General features: G+C 45.2%; 1 protein-coding gene across 3 annotated transcripts in view; it reads left to right on the top strand.

The window, feature by feature from the left end:
* Nucleotides 1–23,047, top strand: part of CLASP1 (cytoplasmic linker associated protein 1) — a 268,761-nt gene that overhangs the window by 161,518 nt on the left and 84,196 nt on the right. For all 3 annotated transcript variants that reach the window (XM_081241674.1, XM_081241676.1, XM_081241675.1), the window contains 7 exons: nt 2,302–2,361; nt 4,014–4,091; nt 5,616–5,783; nt 6,371–6,420; nt 7,016–7,186; nt 17,113–17,220; nt 21,266–21,433. In XM_081241674.1, the coding sequence (XP_081097800.1) occupies nt 2,302–2,361; nt 4,014–4,091; nt 5,616–5,783; nt 6,371–6,420; nt 7,016–7,186; nt 17,113–17,220; nt 21,266–21,433 (803 nt within the window). The remainder of the gene's footprint in view (nt 1–2,301; nt 2,362–4,013; nt 4,092–5,615; nt 5,784–6,370; nt 6,421–7,015; nt 7,187–17,112; nt 17,221–21,265; nt 21,434–23,047) is intronic.

Here is a 23,047-nt window from a genome sequence, read left to right on the forward strand (position 1 = left end):
TCTTAGAGGGCCGCTAGTCCCGTCAGGGGAGCATCACTCTCAGGACCCCCCGTGAACCTCACTGCTTCCCCAGAGCCCCGTCTCCAAATACCGTCATACTGGGGGTTAGGGCGTCCACATAAGAAGCTCAGGCGGTGACACTTTGGTCCCTAGCATTTAACAGTTCTAGCCTGTGGTGCTGAATTTGAGTAGCGACGTGCAGTCACTGTGATAGCAGACATGCCACCCCCTTCACCGGTTTCCGAGCCGCACACCCAGACGGGCGTTCCTGTGTTTAGTCAGAGCCATGTGTCTTAACGCTGAAAGGAGTACTAGAGACCATCTGGGCCCAGTCCCTGTGCCTTCAGGAAGGAAAAGAGAGCCAGAGGGGGCAGTGTAACCAAGGCAGTGCGCTTTCTGTCCTGTATTCAACCTGTCGCTAGCTTCACTTCATAGAACTTGTAAGAAATGGATTGCCCAATCTCCCTGCCTTTAAGAAGTTTATAATTTAGTTGGGGAGATTAAAAACAATAATGCAAAGCAATGGAAGAGTGAGTTGCAGCGTATGTATTGTGGATTTAGGAATTCAGAGGGCAGTGATTAAAACTAGCTGATATATTCCCTAGAAGCCTCATAGACAAGTTAAAAAAAAAAACTGAGCTGCCCCTTGAATGAGGAGGAGCACTCGGTGAAGAAAAGACAGAAGTTCTAACCACATGTGCTTAAGTAATGCAGTGTTTAAATAATGCTAACATCGATGTACTTCTGTGTATGATTTTAGCCCTCTAAAAAGTTGAAAACAAAACCTAATTTACATGGGATATTTTCGATGAAATAGATTGTTCTGAAACACATTGAAGACAAGAATTAGCACTAAAGATGGCTGGATTCACTAAGAAATAAGTAAACGTAGACATATGCATACACACATAAAGAGACAAGGAAAGTCCACACCAGGAAATGACACGGACAAAGGGCAGAGGTAGAGTGACCGTGGCCTGGGCTGGGGCCTGGTGGGGGGGGGACAGCGGTGGTGAGAAAGGGTGTGGGCAGAGGTCAGCGTCTCTCCTTGGAGAAGATTTGTTTCTCCGACCGCTCCCCTGGCCCCCACTACTAGCAGCAGCCCTGGGACTGAGCTGCGCAACTCCCCCGAGCCCTCTGAAGCCCCCGTGCTCCCGGCATATCACGCGGTAACTGTTCCTTGTCTGTCTTGCTCTCTGGATTGTGTCTCGGTTACCATTGTATGTCTAGCATCTAGCATAGGGGAAGGGTTTATTCAAGATTTACTGAGTAATTAATTGTGTGGATCATGAGGTTTTGAATTGGGAAGATCATGGGAAAGAAAGTCTGATCGTTAGAGAAAGATTGCCTTCTGATTTATTTCCTTGAGTGGGTTCCTTAAGTCTGATAATATTTATTCCTACAAAGATAGTTATCCTGGAATTTAGAAAAAGGAAATGATGAGGAGGTGTAGGACCCGAAGTGGTGATATAATCCAAAGGAGATGAGACCAGCATTGTTTTTGTGTACAGATCAGACCAAGAAAGATCACAGAAGTGAAAAGAAAGGATGTTGAAAGGTTGCAGAGAGGAAAATGGCCAAGCAGCTAGAGAAAAATCTGTTTTAAATACTTGGCAGGAAAATTGGGTAAACACTTTGTTTTCCAGGGTATGTTTTACTTTTTGTGTACAAGGCATTCTTTGGAATTAATGCAAAGACAATTCCCTGATTCTGTAATGTACTCGGATCTTTTGTGCACCTGTAGCTCCTGTATTAATGTATCATTTGAGGTAGAATAAAAACAAACAACAGTTATACACCCTTTCAGTAACGTTGCCATGAAGCCCAAGTTTCTGATTTGAAGGGAACTCTCCTGTATCCTGTCCCTATAACTTTGTGATTTTTCTTCTGGACCACCATAGGTGCTTAATTATTTGGATCTGCTTTGGTTTTCAGTCAATTCTGATTCCATCTTTATGTTTCATTTTTTGAGTCATAAAAAAATAGAAGATGAGACTTCCCTGGTGGTCCAGTGGTTAAGACTCTGCACTTCCAATGCAGGGGATACAGGTTTGATCCCTGGTCCGGGAGCTAAGATCCCACATGCCTCGTGGCCAAAAAACGAAACAAAAAAAACCCCCATAAAACAGAAGCAACACTGTAACAAATTCAATAAAGGCTTTAAAAATGGTCCACATCAAAAAAAAATAGAAGAAATTTATCAATTATAAAAAGTAGTGTTGGGTCACTTAAGAAAAAAAGCTTTTATTTCATTAACATACAAATGACTAAGTTACATATTTTTCTCTTCACAATTTTCAGGCGCTGTTTTGAATTTTTAGATTTACTTTTACAAGAATGGCAGACACATTCACTGGAACGGTGAGCATCTGACTTGCTGGTTTTCCCTCTGAACTGAATCTTGAGATTTAATATCTCAGCGAGTGGTCCGACCCACGTTTTATAAGAAGTGAAGGAATCCAGGTGTTTATTTGCGTGATTACTGGTGTCATTTCTCCTGATGCTGATGTGAGGCACCTACCACTGGCAGAGGCTCTTAGTGAGCTCCACTGACTGTCACGTTAGCCTTGAGGTGTGCCCCGGGGTGCCCCGGGACACTGCACGGCCAGGACTCTCTCTGCAGCGGCTCTGATCTGCTGCCTGGCATCCTGTCAGTCCCAATGAGTTAAAAAAGGTTTAAAGCTGCTCTCAGTAGGCGAGGGGTAACTTTGAAAATCCTTAAAGGAATTTCACTCATTTGAAAGTTTTTTTTTGATCCCTCTGTATCAGAAAGTCAGCAGTTTTCTCTTTATTCAGGCTGGTGTGTGGTAAGTGTCACATCCTCATGATGCAGAATTCTTACAGAAGCTTGTCTCTATTTTCAGGGTCATTCTTTGCCATTTTTAGTTCTTGTCAATTTTAGGTGCCTGTTATTCTTTCTGAGTTAAATTTGGAGCTGATAGATGATGATACCGTGCCACCCGGTTTTTCACGGTGTGTTGTGTAGTTTGTGAAGAACTTTACAACATACTAAACAGGTTACGAGTAGTGGGAGTTTAACACATGAGTACGCCTGGAGTCCAGTTCAGTCCTGCAGTGCTCAGAGACGAAAAAGCCAGGCCTCCCAGAGGTGAAAGTTCATCTGAAACTACTTTGGATCGAGAGGATGGTCACACATTTAAACAATATTTTCTTGTTCTTGAATCTCTTGGTGATAGTTTTGGAATTTAGAGTGGGAAGGTGGAATGAGGGATTGAGCACCAGGGCCAGGTGAGCAGGGCAGGAAAACGTGACTGACTCAGATGTGGCCTCCTGTGTTTATTCACTTCCGCTCAGCCTCACCAGATGCCTGCTGGGTGAGTGAAGGACTGAGGGCTGAGGTGGGGCACTGGTAAGACTGGTGCCTCGCCTGTGTCCTGTGAAATTCTTCACTCCAGTCACTGCCCTTTTCTTAGAACCGTTCAATATTCAACGAGACAGTTTAACGATTTCTTCCCAGCTAGGGTAGAACGTAACTAAGAGAACGCCTGTGTATAAAACAGAGACATCATTTCATAAAATTGTTCATGTTATGTAGTAGAACTTGAAAAAACATTCTTTAAGTACAGAAACCTGAGGCGGAGAGTCTGCAGTATTAGGATTATCACTAGCCCATTATAATTTCCATGAAAACTTGTTCTGACCATGGAGAAGGAAGGGTTTTGTTGTTTGAGTTCATAAAAGATTGAACTAAGTAAGCATGGCCCGAAATACATCAGCCGTTACTTTAAAAAAAAAAAAAAAAGTCCCAGGAGAGTAGGGTTATCAGGTGCTTCGGTGGGGAAGGGGTGGGTATAGCTACTGGGACAGAATCAGGAATGAGTTAGCAGATCTGCGGAGTGTGCTGATTTTCTAGGCTGCATGTTTGTTGACTCTGGGCACAAAGGGCCTATACCTTCCACGTTGCCGTTTGGGAGTTATTTCTCAACACCTGTTTGTATCTGCATAAGACCGTATATTAATGATTGTTCCCGCTTTGTCTTCTAAATATCCAGACACATTTCAGTATTAGCGGAAACGATAAAGAAGGGAATACACGATGCTGATTCGGAAGCACGGATAGAAGCCAGAAAGTAAGTGTTGACTGAGCACCACTTTCTCGATTCACTACTTTTTTATTTCAGGTGCACTGTCCAGATCGCCTTACGAAAGCTCATTAAGTCACATGGACATGTTTTGTTAATCATGACCTTTAAATATGACCCAAAAGGCCATTTCAAGATATCTCTCTAGTTTTCTGTTTCGAGGGTTGTTGAGTTGAGTGTCCAGGCCTGAAAGACTGGTACTATTTGAACATAAAGTGGACTGAGGTAGACACAGAAAGCTCATTTTTTAAATTTATGAGAAATTGCTGCGTGAGCCGGCAAAGCACTTGTCTGCGTGCCCCGTGTTTTCTCTCACTCACTAAGCTCTGTGAGTCCCAGTGGCTTGTTGACTTGCCGTGAAGAATCCCGCTCACGGAGGTAGGTCCTTTCCCTGGGATCACAGCTCTGCAGGCATCGGGGGAGGGGGGCGGCGTGCCGGGGCAGTGAGCCCCTCCAGGAGGGAGGGGGGCTGATCGCAGACCACAGCTCGCTGTCCCCGCGCACGTTTGGGGCCGTCTGGCCGTCAGGACTGGTTTTGCTGCGGTCGTGAGGCTGGGTCTCCACGTCCAGCGCCATCCTGCGGGTGAAGCTGCCATCGTGACCGTAAGTAGCAGAAGCTTGACGCCAGGATGTCCTCCCTCTCGGGCAGCTCAGAGAGGAAGAAAGCTTCCCGTTTGGCCCTGCGGCTGTTTTTCTGCGCTTTCGTAGTCGACCGACCGGCTCCTCTAATTGACGTGGGTTAAAGCCAGTCCTTACATCCCGGAGCACTGCGGCCGGGCTCAGCTGCACGAGCACACCCTGACCTCGCACTCACTGCTGACTGCTCTCTCGGTTAGGCCGTAGTCCCCTGGTGTCGGAGTGTGTGGAGGGCTCACTCCTGACCCCCAAGTGGTCACTGCAGTCTCGTGCTGGGAAGTTCCTACCGAGAGAAGGGACATGACGCGCGGTGGCTAAAGAGTAAAAACTAGTAGGAGCGGATTTGTTAACGGCCTGCGTACGCTGTTCTTCACCCTCATCTTGTGTTTGGTGCCTCCGCCCAGTTGTTCCTTGTCCTTTGATCGTAGCACAGTACAGGTTTCAAGTGCCTGTGAGCCTCGTCCTGGTTTTCTTTTATTCTCCTTACCTAAAGCCGGTTTAAGTACTTGGAACCAGGGAGCGTCACCTTGCATTTATAACAGCGTCCACGACCGAGTGGGCCTCACGTTCTGGGTGTCGTTCTCGTTGGTTCGGCTCCATCTTCCCTGAGGCTCCCAGTCTTGCAAGTCAGGCTCTTTAATTTACACTTTATCCATTTCATTAATGCGACTGAGAGTCAGACAGCTGGGCCGGAGTCACCAAGGCCGGGAGCTGGGAGGTGAGGGTCCACCAGACCTCGGCGGTTCTCACGCTTCCTCAGGCCGCAGCTGTCGCCGGTCGCAGGAGCTGGCGGCGGGGGCGGGGGCGGGGGGGGGGGTTCCCTCCCTGACAGCGTCCCGGGTGCATACCCGTGACGGGAGGCTGCGTGTTTTCCAGGTGTTACTGGGGTTTCCACAGTCACTTCAGCAGGGAAGCGGAGCACCTGTACCACAACCTGGAGCCCTCCTACCAGAGGGCTCTGCAAAGCCACCTGAAGAGCTCGGACAGCGTGGTGTCACTGCCCCAGTCGGACCGCTCGTCCTCCAGCTCGCAGGAGAGTCTCAAGTAAGGGCCCGGCTGCGAAAAATCGGCTGCACGAGCACGCAGACTCTCCCTGTGCTTTCGTCCGTCTGCGTGCCGTTACCATTCCCCCTTAATTCAGGTGGAGGCTGGTGCTGGGGAAGATGCTGTGGGGATGGTGAGAAACGAGTGGCCTGGTCCCTGGCCCCTGGTCCCTGCAGCAGGTAGTTTGTACTTAAATTCACATGGCAGTCCTGGTGCACAGTTTTGGAGTAACACAAGCGAGTTGTTCAGGGTGTCTTCTAAGACGATAGAAGCGTTAACTTGGAGACAGCTCTGGAAAGGGAGCGCTTTCAAACCCTGGGACTGACGTGCTGCCATCTTCTCTCGGTACCTCGGGTCCCTGTTGCTGTTTAAGACTCCCTCTGCGTGTTTGAAAGGTAGTGCAAAATATAATGCTAAAGCTTTTCCGAAATTGGGGGTTTATAAGGCTGTGGTCCAGGGTACCTGTAGAATTCTGGGAAGCCTGAAGCAGTTCTGTATTATCATATTCTCCCGCTGTAGATTGTACTTGTATCAATGCAGATACAGTGCACCTTTGATAATAGACAGACGTGTCCCTTTATTTCCAGTCGGCCGCTCTCCGCCAAGAGAAGCCCTACTGGCAGTGCCACCTCCAGAGGTAAGGCGGGCGCCGCGGAGGAGGCCCTGAGCCTGGGGCGGGCTGGGCAGCGGCTGGAAGGGTCTGTGGAGGGCCCGCCGTGCCCTGCGCTCCCACCGGGCCGGCAGACCTGTCCTCACCCACAGAGTTACCGCGGGGGGCTCACCCCTGTAATCTGCGCACTTGCCGGGGGAGCGGGGGCCACTCGGGATGCTCCGAGCAGCAGGCAGCGGGCGGCTGTGGGAGGACAGGAGGGGCCGTTCCCAAGAAGGGGAGAGTCCAGCTCGGGGTGCGCCTCCCTGCCACCCTGGCCAGACATGATCGAATTTTCATTACTTCGCTGCTCACGCGAACCGGAAATGTGGTCTATTTCTGTGGGGTTTATGGTCTCTGATGACGGGGGTGTGCGGAGCTGCGGCCACTTGTCACTTCCTGCGGCATCGGCTGAGCTGTGTCCAGCGAGCGGGGGACACTGTCGGCCGGCGCTGTGTGCTCCAGCCTTTGTCAGAGCTTGACGCCTGTTCTCAGGAGAAGCAGGGCACGTGTCAGCGATGCACGTCTAACATTCTCGCGTGGCCCTTACCGTCATTGCTAAGGTTCCCTCCTCCCCCTGCAGCTTCCACAGTCAGCAGCAAATCCGCGTCCACCACGGGGTCCCTGCAGCGCTCTCGAAGCGACATAGACGTGAACGCAGCCGCCAGCGCCAAATCCAAGGTCCCCTCAGCTCCCGGTGCAGCGCCCTTCAGCTCCGCAGCGGCCTTGCCTCCGGGCTCGTACGCCTCCTTAGGTAACCAGCCCCGCGACCCGCCCCCGAGTCTGCCGTTCGAGATGACCCTTAACCTCTGCTCCAATCCATCCGTGTAGCAAATTACCAGGAACCGGAGTTGAGGCGGTTGCCGGGCTGACCTTTCAGAGTACGTGCGTCTGGGCGCTGACCTGCACGCTGACCTCTGTGCTGGCCGCTGGTTTGCAGCCATCCTTTGGTGGGTGTCCCCGCTTCTGGGGCGTCACCCCGGTCGGGAACGCATCCCTCAGCACCGCGTTCCCCTTCCCGGCTGCCCAGCCTCCTCCTGTGTGGCCAGGGCTGGGTTTCCTCCCCTCCTCACCTAGGTGGAGAGCCTAAAGGCGGGGGTCGGGGGGGGGCACTCCGGAGGAGCGGGAGGGGCTCAGCAACCAGCGTCGCCTGTTGTACAGAAGGGTGTCGTCCTTCCCTGTGTCACCTTGGGAGGAGCGGGTACCTACTCCGATGAAAGCCCGGAAGAGTACAAAGATTATTTCCAAAAGAATATCTGACAGAATGCTAGGTCCGTTTTTCAGCAGACGCAGCACATCTACTGGGGGTAAGGCTGATAGTTTGAGTTTGTTTTTGTGAAAGTAGAGTTGTTCAAAGCCAAAGCCTGGAGACCTCACTGGATCCATTTTATGTTGGATCTTAAGGAAACGAATACAATCCAAACTTCATGAAACATCGAGACTTACTACTTGTGCGGTTTACAGACTAATTCCAAAGTCAGTCCTACAGCTGATATTCAGAAAGCGTGGAAGCAGAGTGAGAGAACACTGAGAGGAGGTTACCAGGCCCGACCTTGAGTCGCTCAGTGACCTTGACCAGGCCGTGTTTCCTCTACCCATAAATGAGTTGTCATCATAGCCACCTAATTCAGACACGGGGTAGGGACAGATGACATTATATAAAAGTCCTGTCCTTTCAACCATTATCCTATACGGCGAAGGAAACTGGGGTTGTGATGGGAACGTTCTTAGCTTAAAAGGTGAGGTGTATGTTGTGGGACATTGTTAAGTCGGTCTTGTCTTCTCTACAGAAATGCCTCGTTGAGATTGGGAAGATGCCCGGCAAGGGCTCTCCTTTTCTCTTGTTTATTTAACCCTTACAAGATCACGTAGGCGTGTTTAGGATCCCATGTTGGTATGTGCTTACCAAGAGAGAAGTCAGGTGGGAAAGCTTTCTGTTCATTTTAGTTCCTTTTGATCCACCTTGAGAATCTGTAGTTAGTGTTTGTTTCATTGCTTGAAAACCTGAGTAAAGTTACAGCAGTCCTTGTTTTCCAGTGCATAGTTGAGCTATTTTAATATGGACCCTGTGGACTCCGCTTGGCGCTAGTCAAGGCACTCGGGTCTTCTGGTCTGATGACACAGAACTGACCCTTTAGAAGCGCTGATGATAAATTTTCAGCCCAGTGTTACCTCTTCGAATGACAAGACTGGAGTATTCCCCATTCTCCCAGCATTTCCTGAGAGCTCGCCCTCTGCTTTCCTGATGTCCAAGTCAGCAGGAACCAAAAAAATCAGCCCCCCAGATATGACATAACCCTTCAGAGGAGCAGTTACAGGTACTACTGAGGCTGACACGTTACGTCTGTGATGTAGCGTTAAAGCTCATGATCCTTTTCCAAATTTCTAGAGTCCAGACGCGTGAGGGGAGACACGGAGCCCCTCGGCCCTGACTCAGGTACCGAGCTGGACGGCCTTGCTGCTTGCCGTGTGGCTGGGACAGGCCTTGCTGCAGCCGGCTTCTCGGAGCTGCTCACTGACTGCCTCTGTCCTTTGGGTGTCCTTTAGTTCCCCGCCCCCCCCCCTTATCTGCTGGTGCTTTGTTCCAAAAAACGGGACTCTTCAGAGGATGAGGTTGGGCCACATCAGAAACACAGTCAGTCTGTCAGCTGAGGCGCGACCCTGGGCTGCCCTTTCGTGTTTTGTCTTCTGCGGGCAGAAGCACATTGTCCTAAGCTGATTTCGGTAGAAGGTGCACCACTTACTTGCTTCCGACTCTGCTTTGCTGTTGAACTTGTTTCCCTTTTAATTTTATTTTAAACTGTACTTTTGCTTCTGTAGTAGCCAGTAATAACATTCTGCTTTTTGATTTTTTTGATGCGACTAACTGTTCCCTGTTGTCCCTTCCCTTGTTTTTTAATTTGCTTAAAGATGGCACTGCCACCAAAGCGGAGGGTAAGCAGTTTGTCTCTGTGGCCGAGCTGTGTCTCCCTCTCACTGGTCCTCTGTCCTCCCCCCTCGCCCTCCCCGGGGTCCCTGCATGACACGTTGCACGCGCATCCCTCCACTCTTCTTCATCCTCTTTCCACTGGGTTTTGCCCTCTCCCAACCTGAGCTCTCCTCTCCTTCTTGTGTGGTCGTTGTGCTTGTGGATTTGGGCCCTGAGTATGCTGTGCGTGGCGTCGCTCTGAGCCCACACTGGGAGGGGGGGTCACGTGACCTCGTGGGTCCCAGCTTCTGCCACCCCTGAAGCACCACCTCAGCTTCCGTTTCGTCCTCCTCAACTTTGTGCTTTTGTGGGCCTCTCAGGATTTGCCTTTCCTCTTTTAAACATAAATTTTAAGTGTCAATCGTCAATTCAGGTTCAAGGCTGGTGAAGGTTTTCCAGCAGGTAATTTCTAGACATTAAAAAAATTTTTTCCTCTCCCCTAAAACTGCTGAATTGTGTGATACCATTTCTGTTTGTCTCACTGACGCATACCCCGTTCATTCATACACCTTGGTTCATCCACTCAGCAGCCTTGTCCTCTGTGACACACAGGGATATAGCTGGTGGAAGAAATACACGAACCCACGTCCACTGTGTTTTTTTTTCATCTCATTCTCAAGAGGCTCTTTCTGATGTTTCATTCTTTTGAATTTTACATGGAGCTGTTCTCATTGGTACAGGTCTTTGATTAGAACATGCTAGACAAGATCGACCTTGCAAAGTCTCTAGATAGTAAGCACGATGTTTCAGATAATTGAAATTTAGAGTTAACCTCGTCTGCTTAAGGGAATGGCTTAGACCCACGAACCCTCAGGATGATTTCACAACTAGGAACTGCTAGATAACTTTCCTGTATTATTTAGCCACTCTAAAAGGCCAGCCGGCAGAGTAGACTGGGTTTTATCTCGAGATGTGCACTGCTTCCTGAGGGACCCGCGAAGGAAAAATCGGAACGGAACTTTTAAAAAAGACGAGCACAGTCTCAAGATCAGTGTTCTTTTCTGTGTTAAAAAAAAAAAAAAAAAAAAAAAAAAGATCAGTGTTCTTCAAACTCATCTCATCGTAAAAATCACCTGGGTGCTTGCTGCAGGGCAGAGTCCTAGGCCCTGCCCCCTGAAAATGCTGTGCAAGGAGCAGGGACTCTGAACTTTCACCAAGCCCCGCCGGTGGTTCTTGGGGTCGGATACGTGTTTGAAATGAAAAGTTTCCAAAATGAAAAATGGACAAAAGGCCTCTGTCATGACGAGGGCATCATTTGTGATAGGAGACTGAGGCTGGGTGTGATTTTCTTCATTTTTTTGTTGATATGAGTCATTTTATATTTCTCCTTCCCCAAGAAACCATCCTAAGTATTTCCTCAGCCTAGATGGATGGGGAGTGGAGGGCAGAATACAATAATGTATTTCGTCTCATCAGATGAAAAGTGAAGAAGTGATGTTGGAAGTTATACATTTTTTGCAGAATGCCCTGCTTGATTTCATATACCTATATAACAGAATCAAAATCAGCCTGTTATTCCATGCAGCAGTGGGGATTTTGAACTTTTTTTTTCTTCTTCTTTCTGTGAGTTTTCTTTTACCTGTCCAGAGCAAGACCAGAAGTTTGCTTACTTAGTTATTGTGCAAGAGGCTGAGGATGAGAAGTCTCTTTCTGGTTCTCCTTCTTGTAGGAAAGTGGAGGTTGATCTGTGGGCCCCTAATCATATAGAGTTCAGAATCAGCCAGAAGAGAACCTTATCGGGGCAGCCCCGTGCGCCTTGGCCTCAGTGCCAGGGCCGTCCAGGCCATCACAGAACTGGCCGCTCAGAGCCTCCAGCCTTGTGTGATGACGAGACAGAATCCAGAGGCCCCGGGAGGCCTGTGAACTGGAGCCCCTCTAGGCCGTCACTTCTGTTTGTTTCGGCTCTGAAACTTAGCAGGGCTGCTTAGGAAACCTACACATGCAGTGAGTATCACTTAGCATCTTGTCATGAGTTTCCTGTCTGAATTTTAGGGATCATTATGGGCCTTTTGAAGATTTGTTAATAAAGTCTGTTGAGTATTTTCCTATCTAGCTCCTGAGGCAAGCGCTAGGCACTTGCATCAAGAGGCAAAGATATGACTTTGAATCAGTGGTTGGATGCTCTAAATTCAGAATTCAGGCAATACATTTGAAACCTGGTACCTCCCTTGTTATCGTAATTGAGAAAAATAAATAGCCTTTGGGAGTTACCTATCTCACACACCAAGTAGCCACTCTAATGTTTATGACTAATCAGAAAAATATTTTTTGTGAAGAACCCAAAGCTCAACTTTTGGATGAAAGTTTATTTCCAGGTTATCTTTCAGTGTGTTATTATGTCCATTGATTTGGGGGATTTGGAAAAGGAAGCATTGATAGTATCTGGTATGCTGCTCGTGAGAGAGTTTATTATGATTACCCTGGACCCTTGAGCAACATGGGTTTGAAGTGTGTGGGCCCACTACAGGCGGATTGTTTTCAGTAAACTTACAGAACTGCACAGTCTGTGCAGGGCAGCTGTGGGACTCGAGCATCTGTGGACTCGAGCATCCCCGGCCGGCCCTGGAACCAGTCTCTGCGGGTACTAGGGGTGGCTGCAGATACTCCAGTTGTGTGGAAACGAATGACTCGTATCTTCTCATCTCATCTTCTCATCTCTTTTAAATTTAGCTGCCGGGTTTATTATTCGTGGTTTTTTCCCCAAAATAAATAATTTTAAATGAAGAGTTAAAATACTTCAGTGACCTGTTGGTACCAACAACTTAGTGATGGGTTCAGAGCATAGGTAATCATATGTTACTGAGTGTAGTCAAAGGCCATGCTTAACTACTGGTGATTTTAATTAAGGTTACACAATAAAAACTATGTAGGGCTTCCCTGGTGGTGCAGTGGTTGAGAATCTGCCTGCCGATGCAGGGGACACTGGTTTGAGACCCGGTCCGGGAAGATCCCACATGCCGCGGAGCAACTAGGCCCGTGAGCCACAACTACTGAGCCTGCGTGTCTGGAGCCTGTGCTCCGCAACAAGAGAGGCCGCGATAGTGCAGAGGCCCGCGCACTGCGATGAAGAGTGGCCCCCGCTTGCCACAACTAGAGAAAGCCCTCGCACAGAAACGAAGACCCAACACAGCCCAAAATAAAATAAATTAAAAAAAAAAAAAAAAAAAAAAAAACTATGTAGCCTTGTCTGCTCTTCTGGAAAAGGAACTTAGATTTAGTTCTCTTTTACTGGGAAATAAAACATTTGGTATTGCTGTATGTCTGTCGAGGAACTCTGAATTTTAAGAACTTGGCCTTTTTACACAATGAAAAAATATGTATGTATAAAGAAATAAAAGTGTTAAACTTCTTTTACTTTTATCTTTAAAAAGTATGAGTAAAGTTATGGAGCAGCGGGCGGTACTTGTAGGTAGCGAAATTTACAGGTGATCAACTTTCCAAATTTTGTTTCTTTCAAAAATGTCACGTGAGACTAGAGAGGTTGGGCTTTTGTACCCCAGACAGTGGGTGTAAAAGCAGGTTCCTGGACCCAAACGTCCCAACTGGAGAGTAAGATTTACCTGAAGACCTTTTCATTCTCACGCCTCAAAATGGAGACAAAGACCCGAGTGGGGGAGAGGCTGTCGAATGATGTGTAACTGTCTTAGGCTAAACTGGTCGCGGGAAAACCATGCTTCCAGGTTAAACCAGTTCACAGGTTTAGTTTCCCGTCCTGAGGGCTTTTCTAGAAGAACGGCAGTGTGACTGGCTATTATTAACAGGTCACGAGATATGGATGCTCTGTCTTTATTCCACAAAAGTCAAGGGCTGCACTGCTCTTACAGGTCTTTGTTGTCCTCTGGGCCTGCTTTTCTCTGGGTATGTGTGTTTGTTGATGCGCCTCTTGTCTCTTCCTCCAGATTTTTTTTTCTGCTGTAGCATTCCCTAATACCCCATTTCCATGTCTTCTACTTACGCTGGCTTTTTTTCTTTTTTCACATCTTCTTTCTGTCCCTGTCAAAACACGGTATGAATGAATATGTTAACAGGTCATAGGGTGGAACTGAAGTATATTTTTACTGTTTGTTGCATTTATTGAGCAGGCTTTCTTTTTCCTAAAGACCACAGAGTATTTTATATCATGTTGTTAAAACATATACAGGCACTTGTAGTAATATTGCCAAATTAATAGGATGACTAAAACAAACCAAACCTCTTCCAATAAAGGAAATATATATACATCTGAGTACAATACAACAGAGGCCCTTTAAACTTCCAGAAACGGATTTTAAGGGTGCTCTGAGGTAACTCATGTTAAGTCCCTAGGTGAGAGGTTAAGAGTTGGCACTCAGCCAGCATTGTAAAAGTGCTGTATATCCATGAAAAGGTGGGCTTGGGGAGAAAAACCCTTGAAGATATCAAAATGACATGATCTCTCTCTTTACTTTGTCCCAGGCAAAGGAAAACCAGCCTCCCCTAATTTGTAACTAAACTCTCTTCTCACACAAGTTTTGCTTTCAGTTTTTGTTATCTGTGGTATCTGGGAAACCCCAAACTGATGAATAAGTGGTCTGCGTTTCCAGCCTCCACGGGAACAAACATTGAACTTCTACAGAGGAAGCCACTGTCAAATCTGGTTTCTCAAGGTCCCCACAGATTAAACTATGGCAAATATGAGCTCATAGTCCAAAATTACATCCATGGTGAGTGAGAAACAGCCGAGAAAAAGAATAAAAACATAATTAATCCTTCAGGACTTGAGGGTCTTTTATGTAATATGAAATTGCTATATTTAAATATTTAAAAGAAATAAGAAACTTGTATTTTTAGCAGCATGTAGAATTTAGTAGTCTGAGTGATCCTCCCAGTTAAGAACAGATCACCCATCCGGAATAAACGTAGTAAAGCCACTCATCTGCACACTTAAGCAAAAGCAGAAACCCTAGGAGGTGAGGGCCAGAGCTGGTTTGCATCCTGAGGCTTTTGGCTGAATCCTGGAGACCTGGGGCATATGCTCAGGACGTGGAGTGACAGGAAGTCACTGCATCCTCACTGGTGAACAAGAGGTTGACTCTACTGAAGAGAAGAGGACGAGAGGGAGTCTGCCCATTTTAATCTTACGTACTGGGTGGAGCAGGGAAAGTAATCTTCCCTGAGAAGTGCAGCCATAAATTGGGCCTTCGTGCAGCTTTCTGGTCAGAATTCATGCTACCTTTGTGGTCTGAGAAACCCAAGCAGATAAATCCTGTTAAAGTGGCTGTGGATTGCTTGTATCCACAGGACGCTAGCAGAAGCAAACATAGGTCCTCATTGGAAGAAATCACCTTCAACCTAGGTCTTAAAGAATTCCCATGAAGTTCCAAGAAAAGAAACCATTTTGTTGTCTTAATGTTTAAAGAAATAAAAAGAAGAATTCAGAAAGACAAGCAGGGGAGTAAGGAACTATAAAGAATGACCAAGCAGGCTTTGAAAAAGAACAAATGGGTCTTCTAGAAATGGAAATATCATAAGTTATTAAAATTTAAAACTCAGTAGGTAAATTGAGCTGCAGAACCAATGAAACTGAAGAGTGAACTCACGAATTCAAGGTAAGAAAACATCGTCCAGAGTTATGTGCAGAAGGGACGGAGTTAGAAAACAGGATGGGGTATTACGTCCCACGGGAAGTAGTGAAGAAATTCAACCTATCTAATTGAGTTTTAAGAAGAGAGACTGGGGCGGAGACAGTATTTGAAGAGGTAGTGGTTGGGAATCTTCACGATTGTTGAAGGACGCTGAACCGCAGATGCAAAAAACCCGGTACATCCCAACCAAGACAAAAAGAAAAATCCACAGTGAAACACATCATAGCGAAACTGCAGAACACCAAAGATTAAAAATATATATATATATATTAGAAATAACCAGAGGGAAGAAGAGACTACCCACAAAGGAAAGCCAGAGTTTAAATACAACTGGGGACCCTGGAATCAGATCGATGGAGCATATCAATGTCCATGTCCTGTTTCTGACTTTCTACAATAGTTTTGTAAGAAGTTACCATTGAGCGAAACTGGGTAAAGAGCACATGGGATCTCTGTGTATTATATCTTACAGTCAAATCTGAGTCTACAATTATCTCAGAATAAAAAGTTTAAGAGGGCTTCCCTGGTGGCGCAGTGGTTGAGAGTCCGCCTGCCGATGCAGGGGACATGGGTTCGTGCCCTGGTCCAGGAGGATCCCACATGCCGCGGAGCGGCTGGACCCGTGAGCCATGGCCACTGAGCCTGCGTGTCCGGAGCCTGTGCTCCGCAACAGGAGAGGCCACAACAGTGAGAGGCCAGCGTACTGCAAAAAAAAAAAAAAGAAAAAGAAAATCCTAAGAAATTAGACTCAGTTGTTTTTTCACGTTCAGTTTTCTTGGTGACTTCCTTAGCAGAGTAAAATGCCCTAGCTCACGCATCGGCCCGCCAGGCAGCCAGGCACAGGCATCTGAACCCGTGGTGGGACCTTGGACAAATTAAGTAACCCCCTTGCTTCTCTGTTTCCTCAGGTGTACAATGGGAATAATTACTTATATGTTGGTGTGAGGATTTTGAGTGCACACATACATAGCTCATAGTATCCTGTATGATATAGCTCCTAATTTTAGTCTGGATTCTAGAACTTGTAGGTCTTTCATTCAACTGCTAATAAAAGTCATTGATTCTTTCTAGTTTTCTTTCTTCCTTTTTTTTTTTTAAATTAAGTGCAGTGCTTTCTTTTATTGCTCTTTACCTTCCTTTCTTGAACCTTTTCAAGCCTTAGGATTTGTTTTTCCGTATTGCCTTTCTGCAAGCTTTCTCAGTTGATGAGGTAGATGTGCTTTTGAACAGTGTAAGAAGCCAGTGGGAGTTCAAATTGTTTTGTGTTTTCCCTATCAGATTGCTCTTCTGATTGAATTATGGAAGTCGGGGCATTTGTGCCCCTTTGAAAACAAAGAAGCCCTGTATTTTAAAAAGTTTAATTCCTTATCATTCTAGTCTTACCATCAGTGATTTTGTATTTATGAATCCATTTTTATTTTTATGGTTTCATGCTTTAATAATTGGAGTTAACACATTGCTTTACTTAACAATGGCAAATATTCTTCATAAATGCCTATGACATTGCATTATTTTTAGGTCACTTCTCTAGGTATTCCTAATATTGATTCTTTCTATAAACCTCATCTTTTTGCAGCCTAGAAACTTGCTGGCATACATGCTTTAAAATAGAAGTTTAATGCCACATAGCAAGACACATTTATTCTCCAGGGTGCTGTAGCTTTTGTGGATTGCTGAGTTAAGGAGGTTTTTTTGTTTCATTTTGCATTTACTCTTTTTTTTTTTTTCTGTAGTAGTTTTCTGAAGATGACAGCTAATATTCTTTCCTGCTTTTGGAAATTTGACAGATATGTCAGCAATGAACAGGAGAGAGAATTTAATCTGAAAAAAAATGGTGGAAAAAACCCTCAAGTGACTATCGCCCCCCCATCTGAAAATAGAATATCCTAAAATAATTGAAAGCAAAGCACCTGATGGGTTCCTGAGTCCCTCTGAGGAGTTTCTGACGTGTCTGTAGAATTTGTGTGTGCACACAGGGACGCGTGTCAGGACCACACGTGGGAGACCAGCTCCCCTGGAGGTGGCTCAGCCCGTGCCCCTTGCCCGAGGAGTGGTCGGTCGCGCGTATTGGAAACATTACGGAAGCACTGTTTTTGCCGTGTCCTCCAGGTCGGATCCGCACGCGACGGCAGAGCTCTGGGAGCGCCACCAACGTCACCTCCACGCCTTCCGACAGTCGGGGCCGCAGCCGCGCCAAAGTGGTCTCACAGTCCCAGCGTAAGAAGTATATTTTATGCTCTCTGCTCTCTTAGTTTTATCCTACAGCCGTTCTGCAGCTGAAAATTTATAGTATTTTCATCGACTTAAGGGAGAAACACATTTCTGTGGCTCTAAGACACTGTGACTAATCTTGATGTTTGTTGGATGCTTACAAGACAGGGTATTCCAGTGTACCTGTGTCCCCTTTCCAGGCGATGTACACTTTGCATCCTTAGGCAGGAAACACTGACATGCAGTTTCCCTCCCCTCAAGCCTCCCAAAGTGAATCGTACCCGGGCTGGGACCCATTTTGCTGTTGATGAGGGATCCTGATGTCATTCAAAGAGCAGCTCCGGGCGGAGATGACTTCATGCTGAGGTCTCTTCCCAGCGGCAATAAGTAAATCCATTCGAAGCTGCCCCCCCCATCCCCCGCTGCGCTAACACGCCACTCTGTTCCTCCCCTCCTGCCAGTGTGGGCTCTCGCTTCGCTCGGCTGCCCTCTCTCGCTTCCATTGCTGCTTCTCTGTATGTGTTGAGTCACCTGATTTGTTAACGTCAGTCTATGAAAGCAGCCGTGGACGGGATGAGCGTGTTCTGATCTTTCAGGATTCAGGCCTGGCGTCTCACCTCCCGGCTTCCCGGTCTGTGCACGTGGAGCGGGGCGGGGGGTCAGGGCCCTCCTGGGCAGGCGGCCATGGCGGAGGTGCTCGTCAGCTGACGGGGTCGGCCTCCTTCGTGGCCCCAGAGCTGTCTGGCTTGTGTAGAGAGCGGCTAGTCTGAGGCCAAACCTTAGTTAGCTTCTCTCGTAGGCGTTTAGAATGCCTTCCTCAGCTCCTCCTGAATTTAGATGCTTTCCCCGTGTCGCTTTGATAACTGGAGTCCTCATGTGAAAAGAAGCTTATGTCCTTTCTGAAAAGAAAGTGCCAGGTCAGACATAACTGCTGTCAGACGACAGCGCCCAGGCTTGTTTGTCTGACGCAGAAGCCCGTGCTTTTAGTGTATTACACCATACCACCCAGCATAGGTTGTGCAGGTGTAGTCCAGAAGCTTCTGCCTGGGGAGTAGTGTCCAGGCCCTGGTTATTCTGGTGAACCCTAGTGATACCTGGAGTCACAGATAGATACAATACTCTGGTCATGACCTCATAAATATGAGTCGGGTCTTATCGCAAAAAAAATGTTTCTTGGCCAAAAACGTTTGAGACTCAGAATATAGGTCAATACGTTGAAATTGAGTTGAATAAAAAAATGTTTTAACCCTTTAGCTGTATAGGGTTGTCTCCTTTCTTGGAGAGTGAGGGCTGCACAGTATTTTCCATTTCCTTATGTCTGCTGTTTATTGGCATTGGCCTCTGCAAGGGTCCCTGCCCCTAGCTGGGTCCTCTGCTTAAGAGGTGGTGGAAATAAAGTTCCTTCCATAGTGGGGGATGATAGAGCTTTAATTTTTCAGTCTTATAAAAATACTGCACCTTGCCTTGGGGATCCACTTGAAAAGCTCATCAGTTTTATTTTACTCACCAAATTCCACTCAAGGGAAAGAGACAACACCAGCAAACGATCAAGCCTGGACCTTAAACTTACATATATAAATCAAATATTCTTTTAAAAATTATTTTAATAGGTAGATAGGAGCACATCTAGATATTTTACGAATGTAGCTATACTAGCATTCATAGTTCTGGTTTAAGAGTAAGTAGATTTCGTTAATATTAAATTTAGGACAGTTAACAGTTGGCATCTTTTGAATAGTTGAGGACTTAAATATGTGAGGATTAATGTTTAAATATTGGAGAATTTGGCATAAGACATTCAGATGAAACTACCTAGTAGCAGTGTCTTCCACTTGGTTGATGTCTCTGGAGCACCTCCTGTGTGGTGAGCACCGAGTGCAGGGGTAGAGATACACAGACGGTAAGATGCAGTCACTTCTGCCAGACTGCTCGGAACCAGAGGGCAGGCGCCCCCTAAGGGCCCGGCATCTTCTCTGCATCTCGTCCGCCTGGCACTGTGCCTGGCGCGTGGTAGGTTCATAAGTGTTTCATGAGCAGATCTGAAATAAATGCTAATACAGTAGGATGTGTATAAAGTAAAAATAAGTAGGAAAATAGGCCAGGAGGAACAAGACCTAGAAAAACAGTCCTTTTGCTAATATGTTTGTGAACAAAGACATTTGTGCTGTGTTGCATGCTGACCTTCTGTATTGTGTTATTGTCTTTTAATCCACTTTTTGCCTGTCCTTTGGTCTGCTCTCATAATCAAGGATCCAGATCTGCTAATCCTGCTGGTGGTAAGCCATTTCTCTTCTTGCTTTTTTTTTGTTTTTTGCATTCTCCCTCACCCCACGTTCCTTGCACAATATTAATTTCTCTCTTTATTATGAGCTTAGTTAATCTTTCTGCGTTTTTTCTGTATGTTCAAATTCTAGAGTTTGAAATGGATTTCTTTTCTCCTTTTATACAGCTTAGTAGTTTATTTGTGTGCTCAAATTTTATGGGCAAAATTAATAGATACTGAGACATGTTCTTCATGGGAACGTGTACTGATAATTTTATAATGAATTTCACTTAAACTGTAGTTAAATCATTATAAAGTACTAATTTTCGTAAGTAGTCATCTTAGTGATTTATTTGAATGATGAAGGTTGTGTGTGTGTGTGTGTGTGTGTGTGTGTTTAATTTCCAGGTAAGTGTTATTTTGAAGGTTTTTCCCTCTGGATCATTCTGTTCTGCTACATGATAACGAACACTTGATATTTGCGAGTTTTATTGCCTTCTCTGCTTAAGGAGATGATCTAAGTTAATGACCGCCATCTGGGTGTATTGGTACGATCCTTAAAATTTTACTGCTTTCTTTAAGAAAGAATTTTGTTTTACAAGAAATGGTTACATAGGCATGTAGTCACTTAGCCATTTATAAAAATTACCATATTATGATTTTAATTTCTAATGTTATTGCGGTCACATCAGGGAATGTTTTCTATATGATTTCTACCTTTGTAAAAGGTGTTTGAGATTTCCTTTGAGGCTTCGTACATAGTCAGTTTTTGTACTATTCCTGTGTGGAAATGTGAAGAGAATGTGTATTCTGTTTGTTGGACTATACATTGTGTGTATATGTGGGAGGTGTGTTTATACATATCTGTATAGTTTTGACTGCATGCTCTGCCAGTTGCTGAGTACTGTATTAATCTTTCATTAGTATTAGTCTTTCTGAGAGGTATATTAATAATTATGGCCTTTTCAATCTCTCTCTGTATTTTTATCGTTTTTGTGTTTTCTATCTCAAAGCTATGTTACGTGGAGCATAAAGTTTCATGATTTTTATATCTTTAAGGATAATTATTCTTTAATCAATATGAAACGTCCTTTTTTCTCTTTTAATGCTGTTTTTTATTCTGTTTTGTTGTTTTGTTTTATGTATGTTGTTTGTCTCTTATAAGCAACATACAGTTGAATTTCGTTTCAGTTTTTTTAAACCAATCCAGGAATCTGTCTTTTAATAGTTGAATTTAATCCAGCCACATTTATTATGATTACCGCTATGTTTGAGCTTATTCTTACCATTTTATCTTGTGATTTCTGTTTACCATATTTCTGCCTCCTTTTCCATTTGTTAAATTAATGGAGTCTTCCATTAGTGTTTAAGAAATTTCTGTTATATTTCTACTCTTTCAGCCATTTTTTAACATACCAACTCCTACAGAAAACAAACCAGTTAATAAATAAACGCCTTTGTGGTTATTTGTAGAAATTTGCTGTGCAACTGAGAGGCTTTTTGTACTCAACCTGAGCCTGCTCTTTTGAATCGGAAATTTTGCAGTCATTTCTGTAGAACTCCCATCTTTAGTTCTCCTGTGTATAAATACTCTTTTATGATAATTTGATGTTCCTTTATGCTCCTTAGTTTTTGAAAAATTAGTGATGTTACCAGCTAGAAAGCTATTTTTATATAAAATTCTCTTGGTATTTGATCCAAACTAATGTGTAAACTGACTTCTGAAATTACTGTAATTTATCTCTTGATCTACATCCATTATTCAATTTTGTTTCACTTCATTTTCAGCTGGCAGCCGATCAAGTTCCCCAGGGAAATTGTTGGGAAGTGGTTATAGTGGCCTTGCTGGGGGTTCCTCGAGAGGCCCACCTGCGACACCCTCTTCAGAAAAACGAAGCAAGATTCCCAGGAGTCAGGGATGTAGCCGAGAAACAAGTCCAAACCGCATAGGATTAGGTGAGAATTCCCAAAGATCTTGAAACACCATTCCCAACCTGGTCATAATTTTGATTATAATCTAATGACTTTGTCTCCTGTGGGAAAGAGCTGTTTTTGAACCGAGGATGTCACTTTGCCTGTGTTAAAAAGACATTTCAGTTTGTGCTTTTTACAGATGATAGCAGGTTCCATTTTCAGTTAGAACTAACAAATATGTGGGGTTCACACGGATGGGAAAGAATTACACCATTGTGGGCTTCTGTGGGTTAGAGTCACTTTGCAAAACATTAACCTGGGGGAATGGGCAGGCTTCTTTCCCGCACAATTTCCTGCACAGGAGCACTGTTGCTTTTTCACTTGTCTTTCACTGATTAGCAATAAGTAGCCATTCACCTATATAAATTTTCAGAAGCAATTTGTAGGGCCCACATTTATTTTGATTTTGCTCTTCTCTAACCCAGTTGGTGAAAATTATCATCACAGAATATGTGTAGTTGCTACTTTTGACATAATGTTCAAACATAAAAACCAAGAAGAGGAAAAACTAGGTATATATAGTGTTTATTTTTGTGTTGTAGTGTTTAGTTTCTTTGTGGTAGGATTTTATATGAATGACTCTCAGCAGCTTAACAGTCTTTTACTCTATTAAAATCTAATTTGTATGCTACCTTTTTAGTAAAACGGTTAGAAGTCTTGTGATCTATTGTGAAAAATCTGTGTTCATACTCTGACAGTCTCACCTGCTTTCTAAGGGTAAAAACCTAATGTGAAATCAGAATACTGTATTCTTTTGTCCTTTTGGCTTACCTTTCTCATTTATTCATTTATCTCCTCAATAACTTTTATTGAATACTGGAATGTTTACTGTGATGTGCTAGGCACATGTTGTTAAATCTTATGATTAGAAGATAAATGCAGTAGATTTAGCTTCTGACTTCAAAGAGCTTGTGGTCTCAGAGGTGAAACTTAAGACAGTATGACAGATACCCTGGCAGGTGCTCTGGGACCGTAGAACAGGAATGTCTGCCCCAGTCCTCCTAGGTTTCCTGCCAGGGGAGCCTTCCCAGAATCGGCCCTGTTTTGATGAGGTGTATAGGTGACACTAGGCAGGGTGGGGAGATGAGGCAGAGAGGAGCCTGTGCAGAAGCGGTCAGACGAGAGGGAGCGTGGTGCGCCCTGGGACCACTAGTGGTCTATCTGACGATAGCCGAGGATGTTTGTCAGGGTGGGTGGGAGGTGGGAGCAGAGGGACTGGTAGGGCCCAGCTCACGAGCGTCCTTGAAGGCTCCCAGAACTTCGAGAAGGCGGTGGGGGGCAGATATTTAAGAAGTAGAATCGAAAGGATTTGGTTTGACCAGCATTTCCGACGCAAGTGAGAAATGTAATCAAGCCGTGGTTTTGTTAAAATGCTGCGTGATGCTGACCTTCTGTGGGCATTGCGGAACATGGTCCCTGAGCTGACCAGTTATTTGCATCCAGTAATAGCAAGTAATGTGGATACAACCAGAGAACATATCAAGACTGCAATATCTACTGATAAATTTCAGATTTGTTGTTGTCACATACGTGCATTTGGATCCGGTTTTGTTTGGAAAATACATTTGATTTCAAACCTAGGCTTGAGGTTTCAGC

The sequence above is a fragment of the Mesoplodon bidens genome, assembly GCF_964165515.1.
Source record: "Mesoplodon bidens genome assembly, chromosome: 8".
In the NCBI taxonomy this organism is placed as follows: Eukaryota; Metazoa; Chordata; class Mammalia; order Artiodactyla; family Ziphiidae; genus Mesoplodon; species Mesoplodon bidens.